Raw genomic sequence first — 18,408 nt, forward strand, 5'->3', positions numbered from 1 at the left:
TGAGCTTTTGACTTAAACCACACACTCTGTCACTGTTGTAAGTGATTGTTGTCAGATAGCTTTAGGTTCTTTTTATTTTGCATGCAGACGAAGTTCCTTTTGCCTCAACTAACAAGCAGTGTAAGAATTACAAAAAAAAAATATGTTACACGTTGAAAGGTGTGTGTAAAAAGCAGTGTAAAAAATCATTCATTTTATTTCAGGAAATGAAGAAATGAACAGACCAAACTATTTGATTAAACATTGTTTTTTGACTAATTATATTTTTTTAGCACTCTTCCATCTGTTTTGTCTGCTTGGGTCACTGAGATTTCCTCTGGGTCAGGCTGCAGGTACGTGTCATCGTATAAGGCAGAAAAGGGTACCTTTTGTCCTCCAGCAAGTAACAGTGTAGTGCCCAGTAATGATTCTATTGAATAATACAAATATAATAAAAATAAACATTGTGTTAAGCAACATTTGCTTTATAGTTTTTTTTTTACTACATTTGTGTTATACACTTGAATCATTACTTCCTGAAAATCAGCCATTTAGCCTCAACATAGTGATGAGGTGGGGTGTGTGATGAGCTGGTAAGTGAAAGCAGTAATAAGTTTAATAGTTGAAACACCAAAAGATTAAGGATAGAAAATTAAGTTGTACCTGCACACTTATACTTTGGACAAATTTTATATTATCAGTGTCCTTTAGTGACTGATGGAGCTTTAAAATTGGCTGCAATTAATGCACACAATAGCATTTAGAAATCCTGAAAAAAATATTATATTAAAAAATGTAGGTGTGTGTGTGTGTGTGTGTGTGTGCGTGAATGTTTATATAAGAACGACGTCCTACATCTTAAATTAAAGATATATTTTCCTACAAAAGACAAAGCTGCCACTTATAATATTATACAGAAAAATGTGAGGGTGCAGTAGGAGAGAAAAAACAAGATCTGTAAGTGAGATTCGAACTCGCTTCGTGTGCGCTCCGTTGTTCTTTATCGACGCACTGTCCACTACGCTATTCCCGTGCTCTGAATCATCTGTGTAATGATATGCAGTAATGTATGACCAAGGAACTGTACAAAAGTGTAAAAAACAGTTCAGTGCCAGGCATACTGTACAGGTGGTCCTACTGCCACATTGTACAGTTGCCTAAAATGCCCTGACGCGAATACAAAGAGCTGCACTGAATGTTTTTTATGGTAAGCGCAGACCCGCGGTTTGTCACATTTGATTTCAAAAAGGTTTGTTAAATACATTAACATTATGAATTTGGTTATGAAAAAAACTATGCACTTATAACCCTCTCACAACGAAAAAACTTGTATCTGTGTGTCCACATCCATAAATATTCTCATCAAAAGAGCACGCAATCCTCAGTAAACTCTCTGAAACAGACAAACTCTGAAACATAGCAACTTACTCTCTGAACATAACCTGCTCCGGAGCAGGTTATCTTCAGAGAGTAAGTTGCTATGGCTACTTAACATACCCAGAAGTTACCTCCGATTTTGGAACCAAAGTTGAGGTTATCCACCTACTTACTCTCAAACTTACCCGTGTATGTCCTAGTATGGGTAACTGCAGCCTGGAGAAATGGGCGTGGTAAAAGGTAGGGGCGTGGCGAAAGGTTTTTCATTGGTCAAAAATTTTTTCCGGTAGAGGCGTGGCAAAAGTTTTTTTATTGGTCAGGTTTTCTTTTCGGTCAAATGTGTTGGCCAATCAGCAATCACCAAACGCTTGCACAACGGTGTCGGTAAAGACATGATGTTGACTGCTGTAAACAGACGTGTATTAAGATTTACGATCAAAACAGTTTGGTAATATGTTTAGGTGTCCGTTTTGTGTGAATATTTTGAGAGCTTTACACATGATACACACTCATCTGCAAAGTCACAAACCTCGCACAGTTTATCACGAACGTAAGTACTAGTTATTTTGCGATATGCATTTTAATATAATTTGTTTGTGTCATATGTGATGACGTGAACAGCGATCTCTCATAGAAATCTGACACATGCCAATGTGTACTTGCAAATTAGCCTACATTCATATTTATTTTACATCTAAAACTTGTCATTTATTAACATGCATTTAAAAATATAGCAAATATGTTCACTTAGAGGAAAAAAAGTGCACTAAAATCATAGTATAAAATATAGGCTAGGAACATGCATGTACATATTTGTAATTCCAATGGTTGAAAACATAAGTGGACTTTTTTGCACCATTTCACTAAATTTTTTGCATATATGACACATTTTATGCAAGAAAAATCCAAATATGAATTTGTATGTCAACAAGTAATTTCATATTTTTCATCTATGCATAAGGGATGTTACTTTTTTGTTACATTTGAAACTTCTTATTTTAAACATGCTTTACTTTAAATGATTTTAATACATGACTTTTTGATGATGATTCTTGCAGATTTATCATTTATATTTTATATTTGTTTACATGTTTATATACATTTTATAACATTACCTAGGACATTCCAATGTAGTGTTTCTCCAATAACTGTGAAGTCTTTGCTCATGGTAAGTTTTACAATGTACAATGACAACTGCATAATTTTAGAACTAAATAACATCTTTTACTTTTAGCCTTGTACATTGCTCCTGAGGTTGAGTTTGACTATTCTGAGGTGAGTCTTTGCTCAACACTTTCTCAGCCAGTATAAAAAAAGAATTTTTAGCTTTGTAGTAATTGTCTCTTTTATTTAAAACAGGCTATATGACTTGCATAAGGAGATTGTGGTGTGGGTTCTTGCTTGAAGACTCAGGGTAAATAAAAAATCTTTTTATACATTTAAAGTGATGTCAGTTAGCACTTTGCAATTAATTTTTGTTTTCCCTGAAGGTCTCCTTAAGAAAGAAAAAGACCCAGAAATATGAAATTTTGAAATATATATATACATACATACACACTGGCCACTTTATTAAGTACACCTTACTACAGAGGTGTCAAGGTCATTTCTTGGAGGACCGCAGCTCTTCACAGTTTTGCTCCAACCCTAATCTAACACATCTGATCCAAATAATCAAGGTGATCAAGACTCTTTTGAATGCCTTGATTATTTAGAGTAGATTTGTTTGATTACAGTTGGAGCAAAACTGTGCAGAGGTGCGGTCCTCCAAGAATTGACTTTGACACCTATGCCTTACTAGTATCGGGTTGGACCCCATTTGCCTTCAGAACTGTCATAATCCTTCGTGGCATAGATTCAACAAGGTACTGGAAAATTTCTTAGAGATTTTGGTCCATATTTACATGATAGCATCACTGAAGTTTCTGCAGAATCTCCTGTTCCACCACATCCCAAAGGTGCTGTATTGGATTGAGATCTGACTATATATATATATATAACTGTATGTGAGCAGTACGATATTTAAAATGTCTCAAACACTGCTTTTCAATTTAAAACTACCAATGTAGCAGAAATCACTTTTTAAAAGTAAATTTTTCCACTAGATGACAGCACAATACCATTTATTGTGGATTGCTGCACTTGTTGGCTTGTTTTTTATTCTTAGTTTAAAGACAATGAAATTGCAGTGCAATCAAATTTACTAATTATTTGATCAAACTTACAACCTAATTAATTTACACATTATACTTTCCCAGTTATTACATTCCATCATAGTTGTGCTTTAGTGTCATCCTAAATGATGGGACTTAAATAGCACAAGTGTCATAAAGGCTCTTCAATGCTTAAAACCTGCCAATCAGCTTGTGTTTGTAATTATCAAATATATGTGTGTATGTGTATATACATAAACATTTAATTTTACAAAATATGTATACATGCATTTCCCTTCAGCTATGGATCCCAGAGAAGGTCTTAGTGATGTATGTTTAAATTTAATTTATTTTTTCAATTTATTTTATAGTTTTTTTTTTTTTTAGTTTTCATTTTTACATTCGTCATTTATTATTTTGTGTGTGTGTGTGTGTGTGTGTGTGTGTGTGTGTGTGTGTGTGTGTGTGTGTGTGTGTGTGTGTGTGTGTGTGTGTGTGTGTGTGTGTGTGTGTTTCGTCTTTAATTCAGCTACCATTAGACCTGTTCTGAAAGGTTCTTTTAGATGTTTATGATGAAGGGGATGGAGCATTCCTCACTGTTACTTGGTCAAATATAGAGTGGAGTTCAAGCTCTCCAGATGTTAATCCTGTGGTTGGCTCTACAAAAACACCATTGGATACTGTGGCAATGGGAGAAAAAGGGATGTACAGAGCATTCAGACAAGAGTTTAATGGCTTCTGCTTTATGCACTGCTACTACACGATAAATGGATGGATTTGTACTTAATGGATTGTCATGAACTGAGGGATGTATGGATTTTTAGTCAGTGGAAGGCATGTTTTTTAAGAGATTGTTTTATTTGTTTTTTGATAATTAAACTGAAATGTTTAATGAACTTGTGTCTGTGTTCTAATTAAATTGATTAATATCACTTAACATAAGTTTATTAATGAGTTAACTTTGTTATAAATCTGTGATATTTGAACAATATATATTTACCCGACATAAAATGTATTTTCAAAATCTTTTTAATTTAAATTATTTTAGGCAATAATTTCAGTGACACTGGGAAACAACTAAGTCACAGTTTAAAATGGTATTGAATAGAACACTTTTCTAAGTAGTGCATTTATAAATAGCCAGTAAAAAGAACCAAAACATATAATTTGTCTAATGATATTTAAGCATTTGTATCCTTAAGAATGCTGATTTACCAACTATTTTAATGAAACTTGTGATTACATTTAATTCATTCTTTATTCTTAACACCAGTAGCATAAAGTAGAATGATCCAAACAAGCAGCTTAAGTAATATATTATTCTAATTGGCCAACGCATTTGACCGGAAATAAAACCTTTGACCAATGAAAAACCTTTTGCCCCGCCCCTACCGGAAAAAACTTTCGACCAATGAAAAACCTTTTGCCACGCCCCTACATTTTGCCACGCCCATTTCTCCAGGCTGCAGTTACCCCCTACTCTGTATGTCACATAACCTGCTTTCTGGAACAGCCCCCAGCAGTTCATTGTTCATCTTTAACTCATACACTAGCTCTACTCTCCTCCACAACGGTGACACACAGAAGAAATTAGCTTCAGGTTTTACAGTAAAATACTGTTTTTTCCTTGATTTAACAGTAATCTACTGGCAGCTGTGGTTGCCAGCAATATACTGTTTTTTTACAGTCTACTTCCGTTGTGTAAATTAACAGTATATTACTGTTAAAATACATTTTTACACTGTGTTTTTACCTCTCACACCTTTAACCCTTTAAACCCCAGAGCCTATACTTCAGTTTTAATTGAAGTGTCCACACTACTGAGTGTTCAAGAAACATGGAGCAAAGCTGAAGTAAATTCATTAATTAACTGACTAATTAAATGATAATTGAGGATTAACAATAAACAAATGAAGAAATACTGAAGGGAAAAAACAAGAACAGAACATACAAAACTTTAGTCACAGTTTTATAATGAAATAACCTGAAGAACAACAAATGATTAAATCATTTAAATGATCAGCGGATGATTAAACAACTCTACAAACATCATCACCAGCTACGCTTATTACTTAATACATGTATTTTTGTATAACATCTACTAAAGTTCTTCTTGAGAAAAAGTTAAAGTTTTACGTCACCATCATGGAGAACAGAGTTTGCTTTAGTTGGGCTCTTAGCCCTGTCATTTTTAACATTTATATATCTTGGCTGCTGCAACTGTTAAGAACTTTGTTTAAAAAGCTCCTTTGTTGAGGCAAGCCAGCCAAAAACCTAAATAAGATCTGGTGATGTTCATGTTGCTATTAAATGGAAGAGTCTGTTCTCATGTAGTATTATAAAAAGTACTGCTCCTATTCAATGTTAAATCTATTGTTTACATTATATGTATATATATATATTGCAATGATTTCTGGAAGTTTTTAAGAATATCTTGGACAATAACACTGCTCTATGAATTAATCACACTCAAAGAGACATCAATAATCAGCATATGAACCTCAATAATGGTGACAACAAATTTAACAAAATTTACAGTTTAACTCACAAACAGGCAACTGAAAGTCTAAACATAAACAACAGCAGAATCAAACACAAATAAAGAAAACCGTTAGACCATTATACAACATTTATTTATACCGCAATGCATGCTGGGATATTTGTACAGTGCCACTCCCAGCATGCATTGCAGCATGAAACATTTGAGATGTTACCATTGTTGAGATACAAGGTCAGATTCATGAGGTCTGGGTGTGTATTTGTCAAAACTGAACTGGTTTTGTATGTTATTTCTTAACTGTTAAGTAATTTCAAAGGTATCTTTTCTGTTTCCACTTCTCATTAATTAAATTAATACCCGCAACTGAGCATAAAATCTATTGCATGAGGCCCTTCATCCAGATTTATACCAAAACATTTATCAGAACTAATTTCAGATAAGTAGATTTCTCTATTTATTGACTTCCCAACTTTATTGCTATAGTACAAATGTTTTGTAAACTCTGTATTACAGCAGTTGGAAAGTCTTCTTAAATGAGTTCAAGGGTGAAGAACCCAACTAAATCAGCCCCTCACTCCATTACGGTGACACAAAAAACACCTTAATTTCTGTTGGATCTCAATGAGAATTGTATGGACGTCAAATCAGTCAGTAATAAGTGTGTCTGCTGTTGTTTGTGGAGTTGTTTAATGATCCTCTGCTGAGACTGAAGGTATTTTATTTTATTTTATTTTATTTTATTTAATGTTGTAACTCAAGTCACTGTTTGTGTTTCTTGTTTATTTTCTTCAGTAATTGTAATTATTAACAGCAGGTGTTCATCAGTGTCTGAATTCACTCATTAGTGTTCATTAAAACTGTCAGGTGAACTATATTAGTTAACTAGTGTATGAAATAGTGAACAAGGACACAAAGCGTGATTTCAAACACAGACTTCAAAACATCGAATCTGAACTCTGTTAGCTCAGTTTTCTGCAGTTGGTTACTTTCTCGAAAACAAAAATGTTACCCAGAAAGCACTGTTTTTAACAGAATATTACTGTTTTAGTGAAAAAACATTATTTTATCGTAGAATCTGACCGTTTTTTAACAGCAATTTTTTACAGTGTACATTTTTTTGCACTAAGCTATAATTTTGTAAACTGAACATTGTATTAGTTCATGAAATATGGTTATTTTTTGATAAAATTTTCTAAATTTATACAGTTATATTAAACTTCCATGTTTTTCACAGAAAGATTCTGGCAACCACAGCTGCTGGTATTTTTTCGGAAATTTAACAGATATTTTACACAATAAGAGTTTGCTAATTAACACTCTCTTGGTGTTGACAATGTTAACACTTTCAAAAGTGTTATTTTTAACACTTATAGTGGTTCCCATATAAACTCTGAGGGAGTGTTAATTTTATCTCTAAGGTAGTTAAATCTACTATCTAAAATTTGCTGTGTGGAGGAGGTGAGGTGGAATTCCCAAGAGTTGCTTTATTGTCCGGGAGATTGGTTTTATTCGTGTTTAGAATTAATGATTGCAGCAATATGTCTAAATCCAATATTGGGAGGCGTAGAGATTGCGGGTTTATTGTCTGTTGGGGATAGGGGGTGTGGCAGGAGCGTGTTATGTCCTGGGAGTGGCGGTAAAGACGTGGATTCGCAAGTCTTTTGGGTTTAATGCAGCGGCTTTGAATTGTGGTCCCGGCGTCTAGGAGTTTGGAGGAGTTCAGTGACAGTCGTTGTTGGATATGAGAGACGCATGATGATGCAGGAGAAGGTACGTAGCGGAGCTGGGGATTGCATTGTGATCTGGCTGGAGTGGATAGGCCTACGGCCTCTTGTTGGAGCCTCAGTCTCGAGCTGACTTTCATGCTGGGCTGGGTGTTGTTAAGACGGGGCTGGTGTTTCAGGGAGCGCGGAGCTTTCTTTCTTATATGTGGCTGCGCTGATGCTGTTGTGATCTCTGCCGCCGTCGCTGTTGTTGTTTTTGTCATTTTTTTGTAGTTGCTGACGATGGTAGTAATGGTGGTGTGGTATTGTAGTTGAAGAATAGTAGGAGATGTGGAGGATCCGTTTTGTCCGTGAGTAACTTTTGGAGGAGCTAGAGCGGACCTGTCGTTTGTTTCTTCGGAAAACGAAGATAAGGGAGTAATGTCTAGCTAGGCTACTTATGGTGGGTTAGGATAGATCTGATTGGCTAACTAATGAGTGTAGATAGGTGGCCAGCTGCAGTCAATTATATCACGTGCTCCTCTCGAAATTAGTTTAAAATCTTCACAAAGATAATCATGTTCATATAAACACTAAAAATGAGGACTTTTCCCTCAATCCCCGGGTCTGAATCATAGATCTAAATGCAGACTCAGTGGAGCAGGTCTCCTGACCTGTCTATTTTAACCATTAGTCCTGCTGGTAATCTGGAGGATTTAGGCAAACACAGCAGCACGGCGATGTGTCTGAATGTGAATGAATTCCTGATACAAGACAACATCCGCCATTCTCCAATTCTCGTGCTGCTTTCCCGACAAAAATGCTTGCATCACACACAGCTTTGCTGTATGATCTGCCCTGACAGGATCGCGGGGAAAAACATGCAACAAACCCTGTGGATCATGGAAACAAACACATACGAGCCTTCATAAACGGCTACTGCGTGCCGTGGGTCTGTGTCTCACAGCTTGAGCTTGGCACTGGTCTGGCAGGACTGCGTCTGCCTGGCTTTCGGAAAGCACGTGCTGTCGTGCTCTCATGAATAATTAAGCAGCCGGCTCTTCTCATAGGGTAAGGAAACTCCACTTTGAATAATAATGAGAAACCGACACGTCATCATTGCACTTGCGGTATTTCGCTACGATTTCGCCGATTTTGATCCCTCCCCAAAAATCATTTTAAACCCGGAAGCTGAAATTTGCTGACAAAAGCTCAAAATTATCCAGTTTTCCTCACAATTAAAGCTGACAGGTGCTAACATTGTCTTAACTGATGCTCAACACACACAAATTTGTTAATATATAAAAAAAAGTTCTCCAGGGTGTCCTGAACCTTTAATAAAGGAACACACACCTCCTCCTTTGCATTTCCCTGTGAGTTCTTTCGTTCTGTCCATGCGGTGCATTGAGAACCCCGAAAGTTCAACAGCTGTGTCTGGGACTTCCGCAGATAGCCAGGTTTCTGTAAGGCAGATAATGCAGCAGTTTCTTGTTTCTGGTTGGAAGGAAATGCACACCCGTAACTCCTAAAGTTTGTTGTCCAGTGACTGAACGTTATCCAGAAGAATGGTGGGGAGCGGAGCAGACTCAGTCTGACGAAGACGCCATCTCTCTTTCCTATTTTCCGGCTTCGTTTCCTTCGTTGCTTTGGTTGTGTGACCCAGACAAAGGGCTCTGTTGCTGTGTTTGTAAACAAAGCGTCGTTAAAGAACTCAAAGTCCGGTTTTCGATGTGCAACGAGGGAGCCAATTTCCCGAAGTGTCTGTCGTAGGTAATGAGAGTGTGTACATCAAGCATGACAAATGACAAAAATACAAGTAAAATACACAAAACACAACAGAGTTTGCTGGGAGTTCGCAACAAGGTGGCCATGCTTGGCGCCATCATGTTTCAGACTGTGCTTATTTTCCACAGTCTGTATTACGGTTATTTTCCAAAAATTTTTACAGTTCTTTGAACATCCTTAATTTTTAGGGAAAAAATCTGGCAACCACAACTGCTGGAAAGTTCCCGTAAATTTAACAGATTTTTTTTAACAGTAAACTTTAGGTAGTACTAAGTCAAGTAATAACATATAATCTGTACCACCATAAAGGTCACTTGCGTAGTGAATGTTGTAACATGCATGCTCACTATAAGTGTTCTTTTTAGGCTTGGGGTAAGTGTTGAAGTTCAGATAACAATGCCAGACTGCACAATTAGAACTTAATGTCCTTTAAAAGGTCCTTGGTTAACATTCTATACTTTTTTTTTTTTCATTAGTGTGTTTTAAACCTACCACAGGTATAATGTTTCATTTAATGTTAATTAAGTGTAATACAAATCGAAACACACTGAGCCAGCTAACTAATCTGGGTCATTCCATATTTCTGAGGAAAAACCGGCTTCCATTCTCCTGAAACTGTGTGTTAAAACTGAATCAACAGACTAGGTGTAAAATAAAAGTAAAATACCAGAAGTAATAATGTGATTTCTTTTTATCAAAGCATGAGCATGTCACACATAAGCACAATCAAGCCTTCAGAACTGACTAAACATCTCTTTAAACGTTTAGCTCAATCAAGCTTTAATTTTATACATATAAGTCCTGTAGATTATGTCATTCTCACAAAATCAAGATGTAAATAAGTGATCAAAAGAATAGATTTTTCTTGTTAACAAATTAAATGAAATAATTTTGCTCCATTGTTAATAGTATGACAACATCACAGTGGCACAGTATACATCACCAATAGATACATTTTTGCTAAATTACATTTGAGGTGAGATGGCCTCACAAATCAGGAAAAATATATTGTTCTTTTAGAAAAGAAATGTTCCTGTGTAATTCTTATGTTCTTGTCTAGCTGTGTTCTGGTACGGTCAGTAAAGCATCCTCTGGATCTCTGTCAACATCCACATTCTGAAACATCAAAACATGATGATTAGTATCACAGACATTCATGTGTAAAAAGGCGGGTGATAAAAAGTAGAAGCTAAAATGTAGTTTAATTTATGTTTAAAAAAATTAAATATACCTATCTAATAACAACAGTGTGCATACAGTATGATCTGTTCTTATATTCAGATGTTCAGTAGTGACTGTGAGCACACAAACATTAATACCGTTTACTCTTTCTTTTTTGTGTCAGTGACTTATTTTACAGTACATGCCTTTAAATTCAAAACTTTGTAGGTGAATTTAATGTTAACATTGCTTAACAATCAAAATGTAGCTAAAATGCGATTTTACAAAGCACATTAAACGTAATAACATAGGCTGGAGATAGTGCAACCATATTTACTTAGGTTAATAAAACATTAACACTGTGCTAAATATAGTTGTGTGGTGATCAGTGGTAAAATCCAGAACTTGTGGAAATTCAGTTGAAAAAATTAATAAAAGCCAATAAATAAAAAATAGTAATGAAATGTGGTCAAAAAAAGTTATATCCAAATGCATGTCTTATTCTTGTACCCTTAATAGAGATGCATACGTCTCAAAAACCCAACATGTGGACAAATCTAAACTTGTTTTTACTAAAACGAATATAAATATGCATTTTAGGCATATTTATGCATTTTTATATAATGCATTTATAGATGCAATTTAATCCTTATTTTTTTTCCATTTGTAAAGATATTTTCTTATTGCTGTACATCCTGTGTGTATTAATCAATGTGTAAGCATTTTGGCGCATAACTAACGTGCTCTACACTGGACTTTAGACCAGGTTTAATTGGTAAGGGCACAGTCTATTTCAGTTCTTCAAAATAGCTACGCGCCAACAATGCAACTTAACATGCCTCCTTTTTTCGACTGGAACACCTATGAGTCAACAAAGTGGCGCAAATGGATTTGCTAAATAAACAATGTGGTGCAAAACATGGAAATTAGAGTTGTACTGCTCAGAAAATAGCAACAAATCATGCCAAACGCGTCTTGCACCTTTTGTGCTGGGTGTATGATAGGACTCTTTAACTCTACCCTTTTGCTTAAAGTTATAAGTTAAGAGTGGCAATTGGACACACTGTAAAAAATAAATCCGTAAAATGTACGTTAAAAAACAGCAGCAGTGGTTGCCAATATTTTACTGTTAAAAAACACAGTACAAGCCATAAAAGTAATTTCTTGTTTTTACAGTAAACTCCCATATTTTATTAATTTATAGAGATAATATGTCTGTTTTTGAATGACTAACATCTACACATCTTTTGTCACACAAGTAGACACGTTAGGACATCCAAATGCAGGTGATGATGAGAAAATTACATAATGAGCTAATGCTCATAACAATCAACCTTTCTCACAAGCAGCAAAGAGTATCAGCATAAGGTGCTCAGTGTCATTCACACAGCTACTAAACACCAGTATGGTAACACGCATGAAATTAAAGTTATGAAATAAACATTGTTTATCAACATTAAATGTACCATAAATCTCTAATGTACATAACTGATGGGGAAACAACTAAAAAGATCCATATTAATGTCAAGAAAATGCATAAAAAGTGATGTGCCATGCACGGAATTCTGGGAAAGTCAATTTACGGTAATTCGCTGTATAGGACTGAATTAAAGGACATTTGATCCCTCAAAACACAGGTAAGCATAGCATTTCATAGCATAAATCATACAGATTGATTCAGATTAAAATTTCTTTGGTCAGACCCTGTAATAGTTATTTTAGCATGCTGTCTATTATTACCCAAACAAAGTGTTTTGATTTCTGTCATTTATTTTTCATTTTGTAATAAATTTTCAGCGTCTTTATTTTTATTGCCGTTCATTTATGCATTTTTCTGTAAATTCATGTTAAACTCTATTTTGAGACATTGTTCACAGCTAAAGAAAGGTAAATAAAAATTGGTTCGAGAAAAATTATTTTTGTGTAATATAAGAGCAGTTAAAACTAAACGGTCAATTAAATTAAAGGACAGGATGTAAACACGACAGGAGGCCCAGATAGCAAAATTCATGTGGCTCAAATCCAGCCCACACCATACACTTAAATCCCGCCCACATACCGCATGGAATGATAGCAATAGGGCGGTCCACTCCTGTTTGCCAGATGTGGGCCACAGTGAAGTCACAGACATTTCACATAATTAAGCCATAGATATTCCACATGTCAGCCAGAATTCAACCAAATGAACCAGAACCGAGCCTATTCTGAGCCACATTCTGCTTTTATTCTGGCCCAGATCTGGCCTACACCTTACACTTGCTGGGTCTGGCAAAGTACATTAATCCCAGCATGGATTGCAATATGAATACATTCTATAGCTTATTGATGCTCCAGTTTTCATTATTTGCAGTTGATTCTGCTGTTTATAATGATGTTGTTAGTTTTGTCACATTTAGTCTCCTGTTTGTGATGTTTGTGAGTTTTGTTTATTTTGCTAATTGTCACCGTTGTTGAGGTTCACACGCTGATTATTGATGTCTCTGTAGACAGAAGTTAAACCAGTGAATTGTTTTAGCTTATAAACCTTAAAAATTCTGTGGCATGTGCAAACATGGTATTAAGTTACTTCTAATAATGGCTTAAACATAACAAGTTAATTTCAGTGAACTACATCCTTTAATCACAGGTTGCACCTCACTTAATTCTTATTTTTTACTTGGCTTGTTCACTGGAATTAATTATTTTTTTAAGCAAAGTTCTTAAAAGTTACAGCAACTCAAATGAAATTTTATATTAAGAGAATCAGGGCTATAAGCCCAACTAAAGCAAGCTCTTTTCTCCATGATGGTAACTTTAGTCTATGTGGTCGACGCATGTTTAAGATAACTGGGCTGCTTTAGTGTTACAGCTACATTAGCTAGAGCTAACGGTGCCAAATATTTGCCCAAAGTGGCCTACATTTGTTTTAGGATAACTGGGCCACATTTGCCATATCATATCTGGGCCACTGGAGGCTGACATCCACATTGGCTAGAGCTAACAGTGCCAAATATTTGCCCAAAGTGGCCTACATTTGTTTTAGGATAACTGGGCCACATTTGCCATATCATATCTGGGCCACTGTAGGCTGACATCCACATTAGCCAGAGCTTACTGTGCCAAATATTTGCCAAAAGTGGCCCACATTTGTCTTAAGATAACTGGGCCATATTTGCACTTACACGTGTGAGCCACTTTATCATTTGCTACATGGGCCATATTAGGCTCACATTCAGATTACATTTTGCCATAAGTGCCTAATCTTTAGGGCCACATCAGGCTCACATTCATTTTGTCTGGGCTGAAGGAATACCGCCAGTGCTGCATAACTGCCTAAAGTGGCTCATATTCGTATTCTATCTGGGGGGTTAATTACATAATTTATTTTTAATTTGTCAGTATCGGAATGGTCTTCCATACAAAACAAACCCTTCTCATCTTCTTCACATAGACATAATGCACTAGGAAATGGTTTGACATACAGCAAAGAGTCACACTTTGTTCTATTTGCCAAATACTCAAATCAGTAACAGTTAATTTAGCAAAGGATGTACTGGGTGTGTGGGGGATTTCCCGGAATTGTGCCCCAGTCCACCCCTGTTTTTCAGTACATCTTCTTTTTGTGTCCAACAGAAAAAAAAACTGGTATAGAACAAGTAAAGGGAAAATAAACAATGACAGTTTTTGACATTAGGGGAGGGAGGGGGGGGTTCCTTCTAAGGAGCAGTTATCTGTTTATAGCACATAACAATGTGGGATATATGGATTATAAATGTATCCCTATGCCACATACATACAATTTAGATATCAGAGAACAATTATTGTATCAATGCACTAAATGGCACCTTTAGTAAAACTGCATCCTTCAGATTGATTCGAAATGCATCCGAAGGAGTAATATAAATGGCATCAGATAGTGCATTCTGCCAAGTGGGACTGTAAACAGAGCCATGGCAAAGAGTGGCAAATTACTGTAAGTCACCTGGAAAGTGCAAATCTGCAATACTGCTATGCTACTGTGCTTACCTCAGGTCTTTCTCTGTGTGTGTTCACTGCTTCAACATTCAGGAACACTGACTCAACTTTACACCCTGGAAATCCAAAAGAAAATAATACTGATAAATTTTCTATCGTATTGAATTATGTATATAAACAGTCATATTTAAAAAAAAAAAAAAAAAAAAACTAAGACCTGACCATAAGCAACAGGGGTGAGTTTCATCACTGTATGCAGAGGACACTTCAGATAAGGCAGCTCATCTAGAGTGACAGCAGGACAGAACAATCATTAATTTGTTTGGCCAAATTAGCATATGCTCTTGTCTAGTTATTTTTCTTGCAAATTATATATTAATAATAAAAACAAATATAAATATAAAAGTATAATAAAAAAGTTGGTGTATTGTTTGTAAGCCTGGATAACTTGCATTGATTTTAAAATGTGTTCTGATTTTCATTTAAGTATTAGTTTTTATGTACAATCACAAAATGACTTCTGCGGCTGCAGTTCTATTTTCCAGTTGCTGCATATATTTTTCTGTTTGAGGCATTTCATAATATGTCAAATGTGTTAAAGGGATAATCATTAATTATCCTCATGTTGTTCCAGTATTAAAATACCTTTTATTCATCAATGGATCTTGATTTTTTCTTCACCCAGATATACCCAGTGCTGCAGACGTTTCTGGAGACTGCAATTTACGTAGCCGGAGATACGTATGGCTGCATTTAATTTTTTTAAGCGAACAATATGGGGCAGTTTGACGGCGTTCCTCTTCGAGCTTGCCGGCTGACAGCTTACCTCCGTGTGGAGTGCTCGCCACAATCAGTTTGTCGGTTGGGTTTAAGGAAGGAGGAGGAGGAGGGTGGATCGATCGATTGGCTGGTCGCCCAGTCAATCAATCATTCAGTCAGTCAGTCGGACGGACGGTCACTCGACAGCGGCCTCCGGTGGCTTTACGCAAGTACAGTGTGAAGTTTGAAATGCGAAAAAGTGCACACAGCGGCCTCTCGCTGATTCGTGAATACAAAAACTGCACAAATACGTACTTACCGGGACGTATTTAGCACTCTCTAAAAACATCCACAGAACTACGTTTTCAGAATAAGCCTGTTTTGGAAACATCTTAAATTTCTTTAAAAAAAATAAATAAATAAATAAAATCTGTATTGTTCTGAGGGTGAACATAACGGGATTGGAACAACATGAGGGTTGTATTAATTGCGAGATTTGAACTGAAGTAAAAAAGTTGTTAAACTTGCCTGACTCATGAAAATCTTGCATTAGATTATATTATAAATTGATCTAATTTAAAAGTCCAAAATAAAATAAATAACAATACAAAAGAGTGCAAAGTAAAAAAACTTTAAGTTACTCTAAACAAAGATATTTGCAATTACCTCAAGTTTTCTTGAGGTAAATCATTTCTTTTAGAATTGCATATTGAACATTTTTTCAGAATGTCTTAGTAGCAACATTTAATAATTTCTCCATGTGTAGACAATATTTTTCTAACTGTGTAATATTCAGATTGACATCATTCCCAAATGTTCACAAATAATAGTTTTTTTTAGACTTTGACCAAGTTTTTTAGCATTTAAAATCTATTTAAAAATAAGTGCAATGTGTTCTAAAAAACTCTCTACCTGCAGTTTTGTCCAGGAAGTATGCCAGCAGACAGCGCATGACAGCCTGATGGCAAATGACCAGAACATTCTCCTGGCGCTCAAGCTCCATGATTACCGGTTCTAAACGATGAACCAGATCCTCATAGGACTGAACACACATACACACTGATTTTTACTGAGTGAACAAAATATTCTTAAACATGACAAAGTTAATTGTTTCTCAAAATATAGTTTATCCATATAGGTTTGTTATGACAAAAGTAAATGTGTTTATTGCTTCTTTTTCTTGCCTGAAATACTTTCGCAATTCCATGAAAACTGAGCATCAACCTCCTCTTTGATATGATGGTGATGTTGGGGAGTTGGAGTTGGTGCAATTCAATTTCATAAGGTAAGTGTCATATGTTTGGCTGCAAATGAAGGTTGTTTTTTTGCCTTCTTGTTGCCTCCTTCTCATACTTGAAGGGTAAATACAAAGTTATGTCATAATATGTATGTGCAGGCTTAAACGCTTAATCTGCCCCTATGTCATTAACTACATGGCACAGAAGTTTGGTTGCTGTTTTCTCTGCAGCCAATGAGCTAGCTCCACAACATTTACAATAGTAAGTAATGTGCATTTAAATTAGGGTTGGACAATATGGCAAAAAATTATATTGTGATATATTTCTCAATTTCGGTCGATACGTTATAATTGCGATATCGATATGGACAATATCAAAAAGCCAGGAAAAAACTACCCACAATGAACATATTTGTCTGTACTCACAAATGTCTGCAAACTGAATTTGCAAAATCTATAATACCTCCAGGCTCCTACAATTTATTTTATTTTTTAAAATAAAAACGGTACAAAAAAAGAATGATCACTTTTTTTGTAATAAGCCTTTACAGACAAGAAATGTATAAATATAAAATATTTATATGTATAATATATAGAGATAGTTCATGGGGGTTCATTTGACCAACGTGATGAACAGAAACTTTTTATCAGTGTTTTTTTTTTTGTATATGGTGAATATTTAACAGATCAAAATAATACCAATATCTTACAATTATGACATCCACATCAAAAAAAAAAAAAAAAAACTTGAGAAAAAAAATTATAATAATAAAAAAAATCAAAAAGAGTATTAAGAATTGCAATACAAAAGAGTTGTTTGAGTATATTCTGGTTGTATAGTTTTGGTTGTTTTTCATCTTGAACGTCCTTTAAGGGTTCTATCTTTCTATTTATTTTTAGCAATTTACCCATCCTGCTTTTTGCTGTTTACATCACCATATTCCTCCAAAACTGAAGGAATTTTTGATTTATGCTCTTCTCTTCAATAATAATTAACAATAGTCCTGTTCCCTCAGTCTAGCTTTACTGTTTTTTTCATTCTGAAATGTTTTACTTATGAGACCATTTATATATATATATATATATATATATATATAAATTATATGTCCCACCCTATTCGTAAAATAATGCAGGGATGTTGGGAAAATGAAAGGAGTAAAAATTTAAGCTTTGGTTGGGTTTGTGAAGAAATCGGGAATGTGATGGGATTACAAGAAATGGAATTTAGTCCAACAGTTCCGATGCCAGCCAGGCCTTTGTGGTTTCTTGAACAACCTAAGGTAGATTTGATGATATTAAACAGTCATATAAAAGCAAAAGAGGAGAGTAATATATGTGAAGTCGTTTGTAAATATTTGAGAGAGGAATACTTGGGGTGTTTTGCAATTTACACAGATGGGTCAAAGAACCCTCAAAACAGACAAACTGGGGTGGTATTTGGAATACCAGAATCAGGAATTAGTGTGCAGAAAAGATTATCTAATAATTTATCTGTATTTCCAGAAGAAATTGTGGGTGTATAGCTAGTCCTACAGTGGATTGAAAAATCCAGACCTGATAAAGTTGTAATATGTACAGATTCCACAGCTGTTCTAAAAAGTTTAAAAACATTTAAATCACAGTCAAGAAAAGATTTAGTGTATGAGGTACTTGAAAGCTACACACGAATTTGCCAGATAGGGATAAAGGTAATATTTACATGGGTACCAGCAGATATAGGGATTAAAGGAAATGAAATGGTGGATAATTTAGCAAAGCAAGCCAGTAGCAGGACAGAAGTAGAAATTTACATAAAAAAAATAA

The 18,408-nt window shown here is 35.3% G+C and overlaps 1 protein-coding gene across 3 annotated transcripts in view; it reads right to left on the bottom strand.

Annotated features, from left to right (window-relative positions):
• Nucleotides 1–10,168: 10,168 nt before the first annotated feature.
• si:dkey-96f10.1 overlaps nt 10,169–18,408 on the bottom strand; it is a 109,859-nt gene continuing 101,619 nt past the window's right edge. The window contains exons 11-14 of one of the 3 annotated variants that reach the window (NM_001440782.1): nt 16,281–16,410; nt 14,832–14,894; nt 14,661–14,725; nt 10,169–10,610 (exon numbers count right to left, since the gene is read on the bottom strand). In NM_001440782.1, coding sequence (NP_001427711.1) covers nt 10,551–10,610; nt 14,661–14,725; nt 14,832–14,894; nt 16,281–16,410 — 318 coding nt within the window. In that variant the 3' untranslated portion in view covers nt 10,169–10,550. The remainder of the gene's footprint in view (nt 10,611–14,660; nt 14,726–14,831; nt 14,895–16,280; nt 16,411–18,408) is intronic. The other 2 variants (XR_015522566.1, XM_087304972.1) reach the window with 2 other exon arrangements.

This window comes from Danio rerio, chromosome 23 (assembly GCF_052040795.2).
Source record: "Danio rerio strain M-AB ecotype USA chromosome 23, GRCz13ab, whole genome shotgun sequence".
NCBI lineage: Eukaryota > Metazoa > Chordata > Actinopteri > Cypriniformes > Danionidae > Danio > Danio rerio.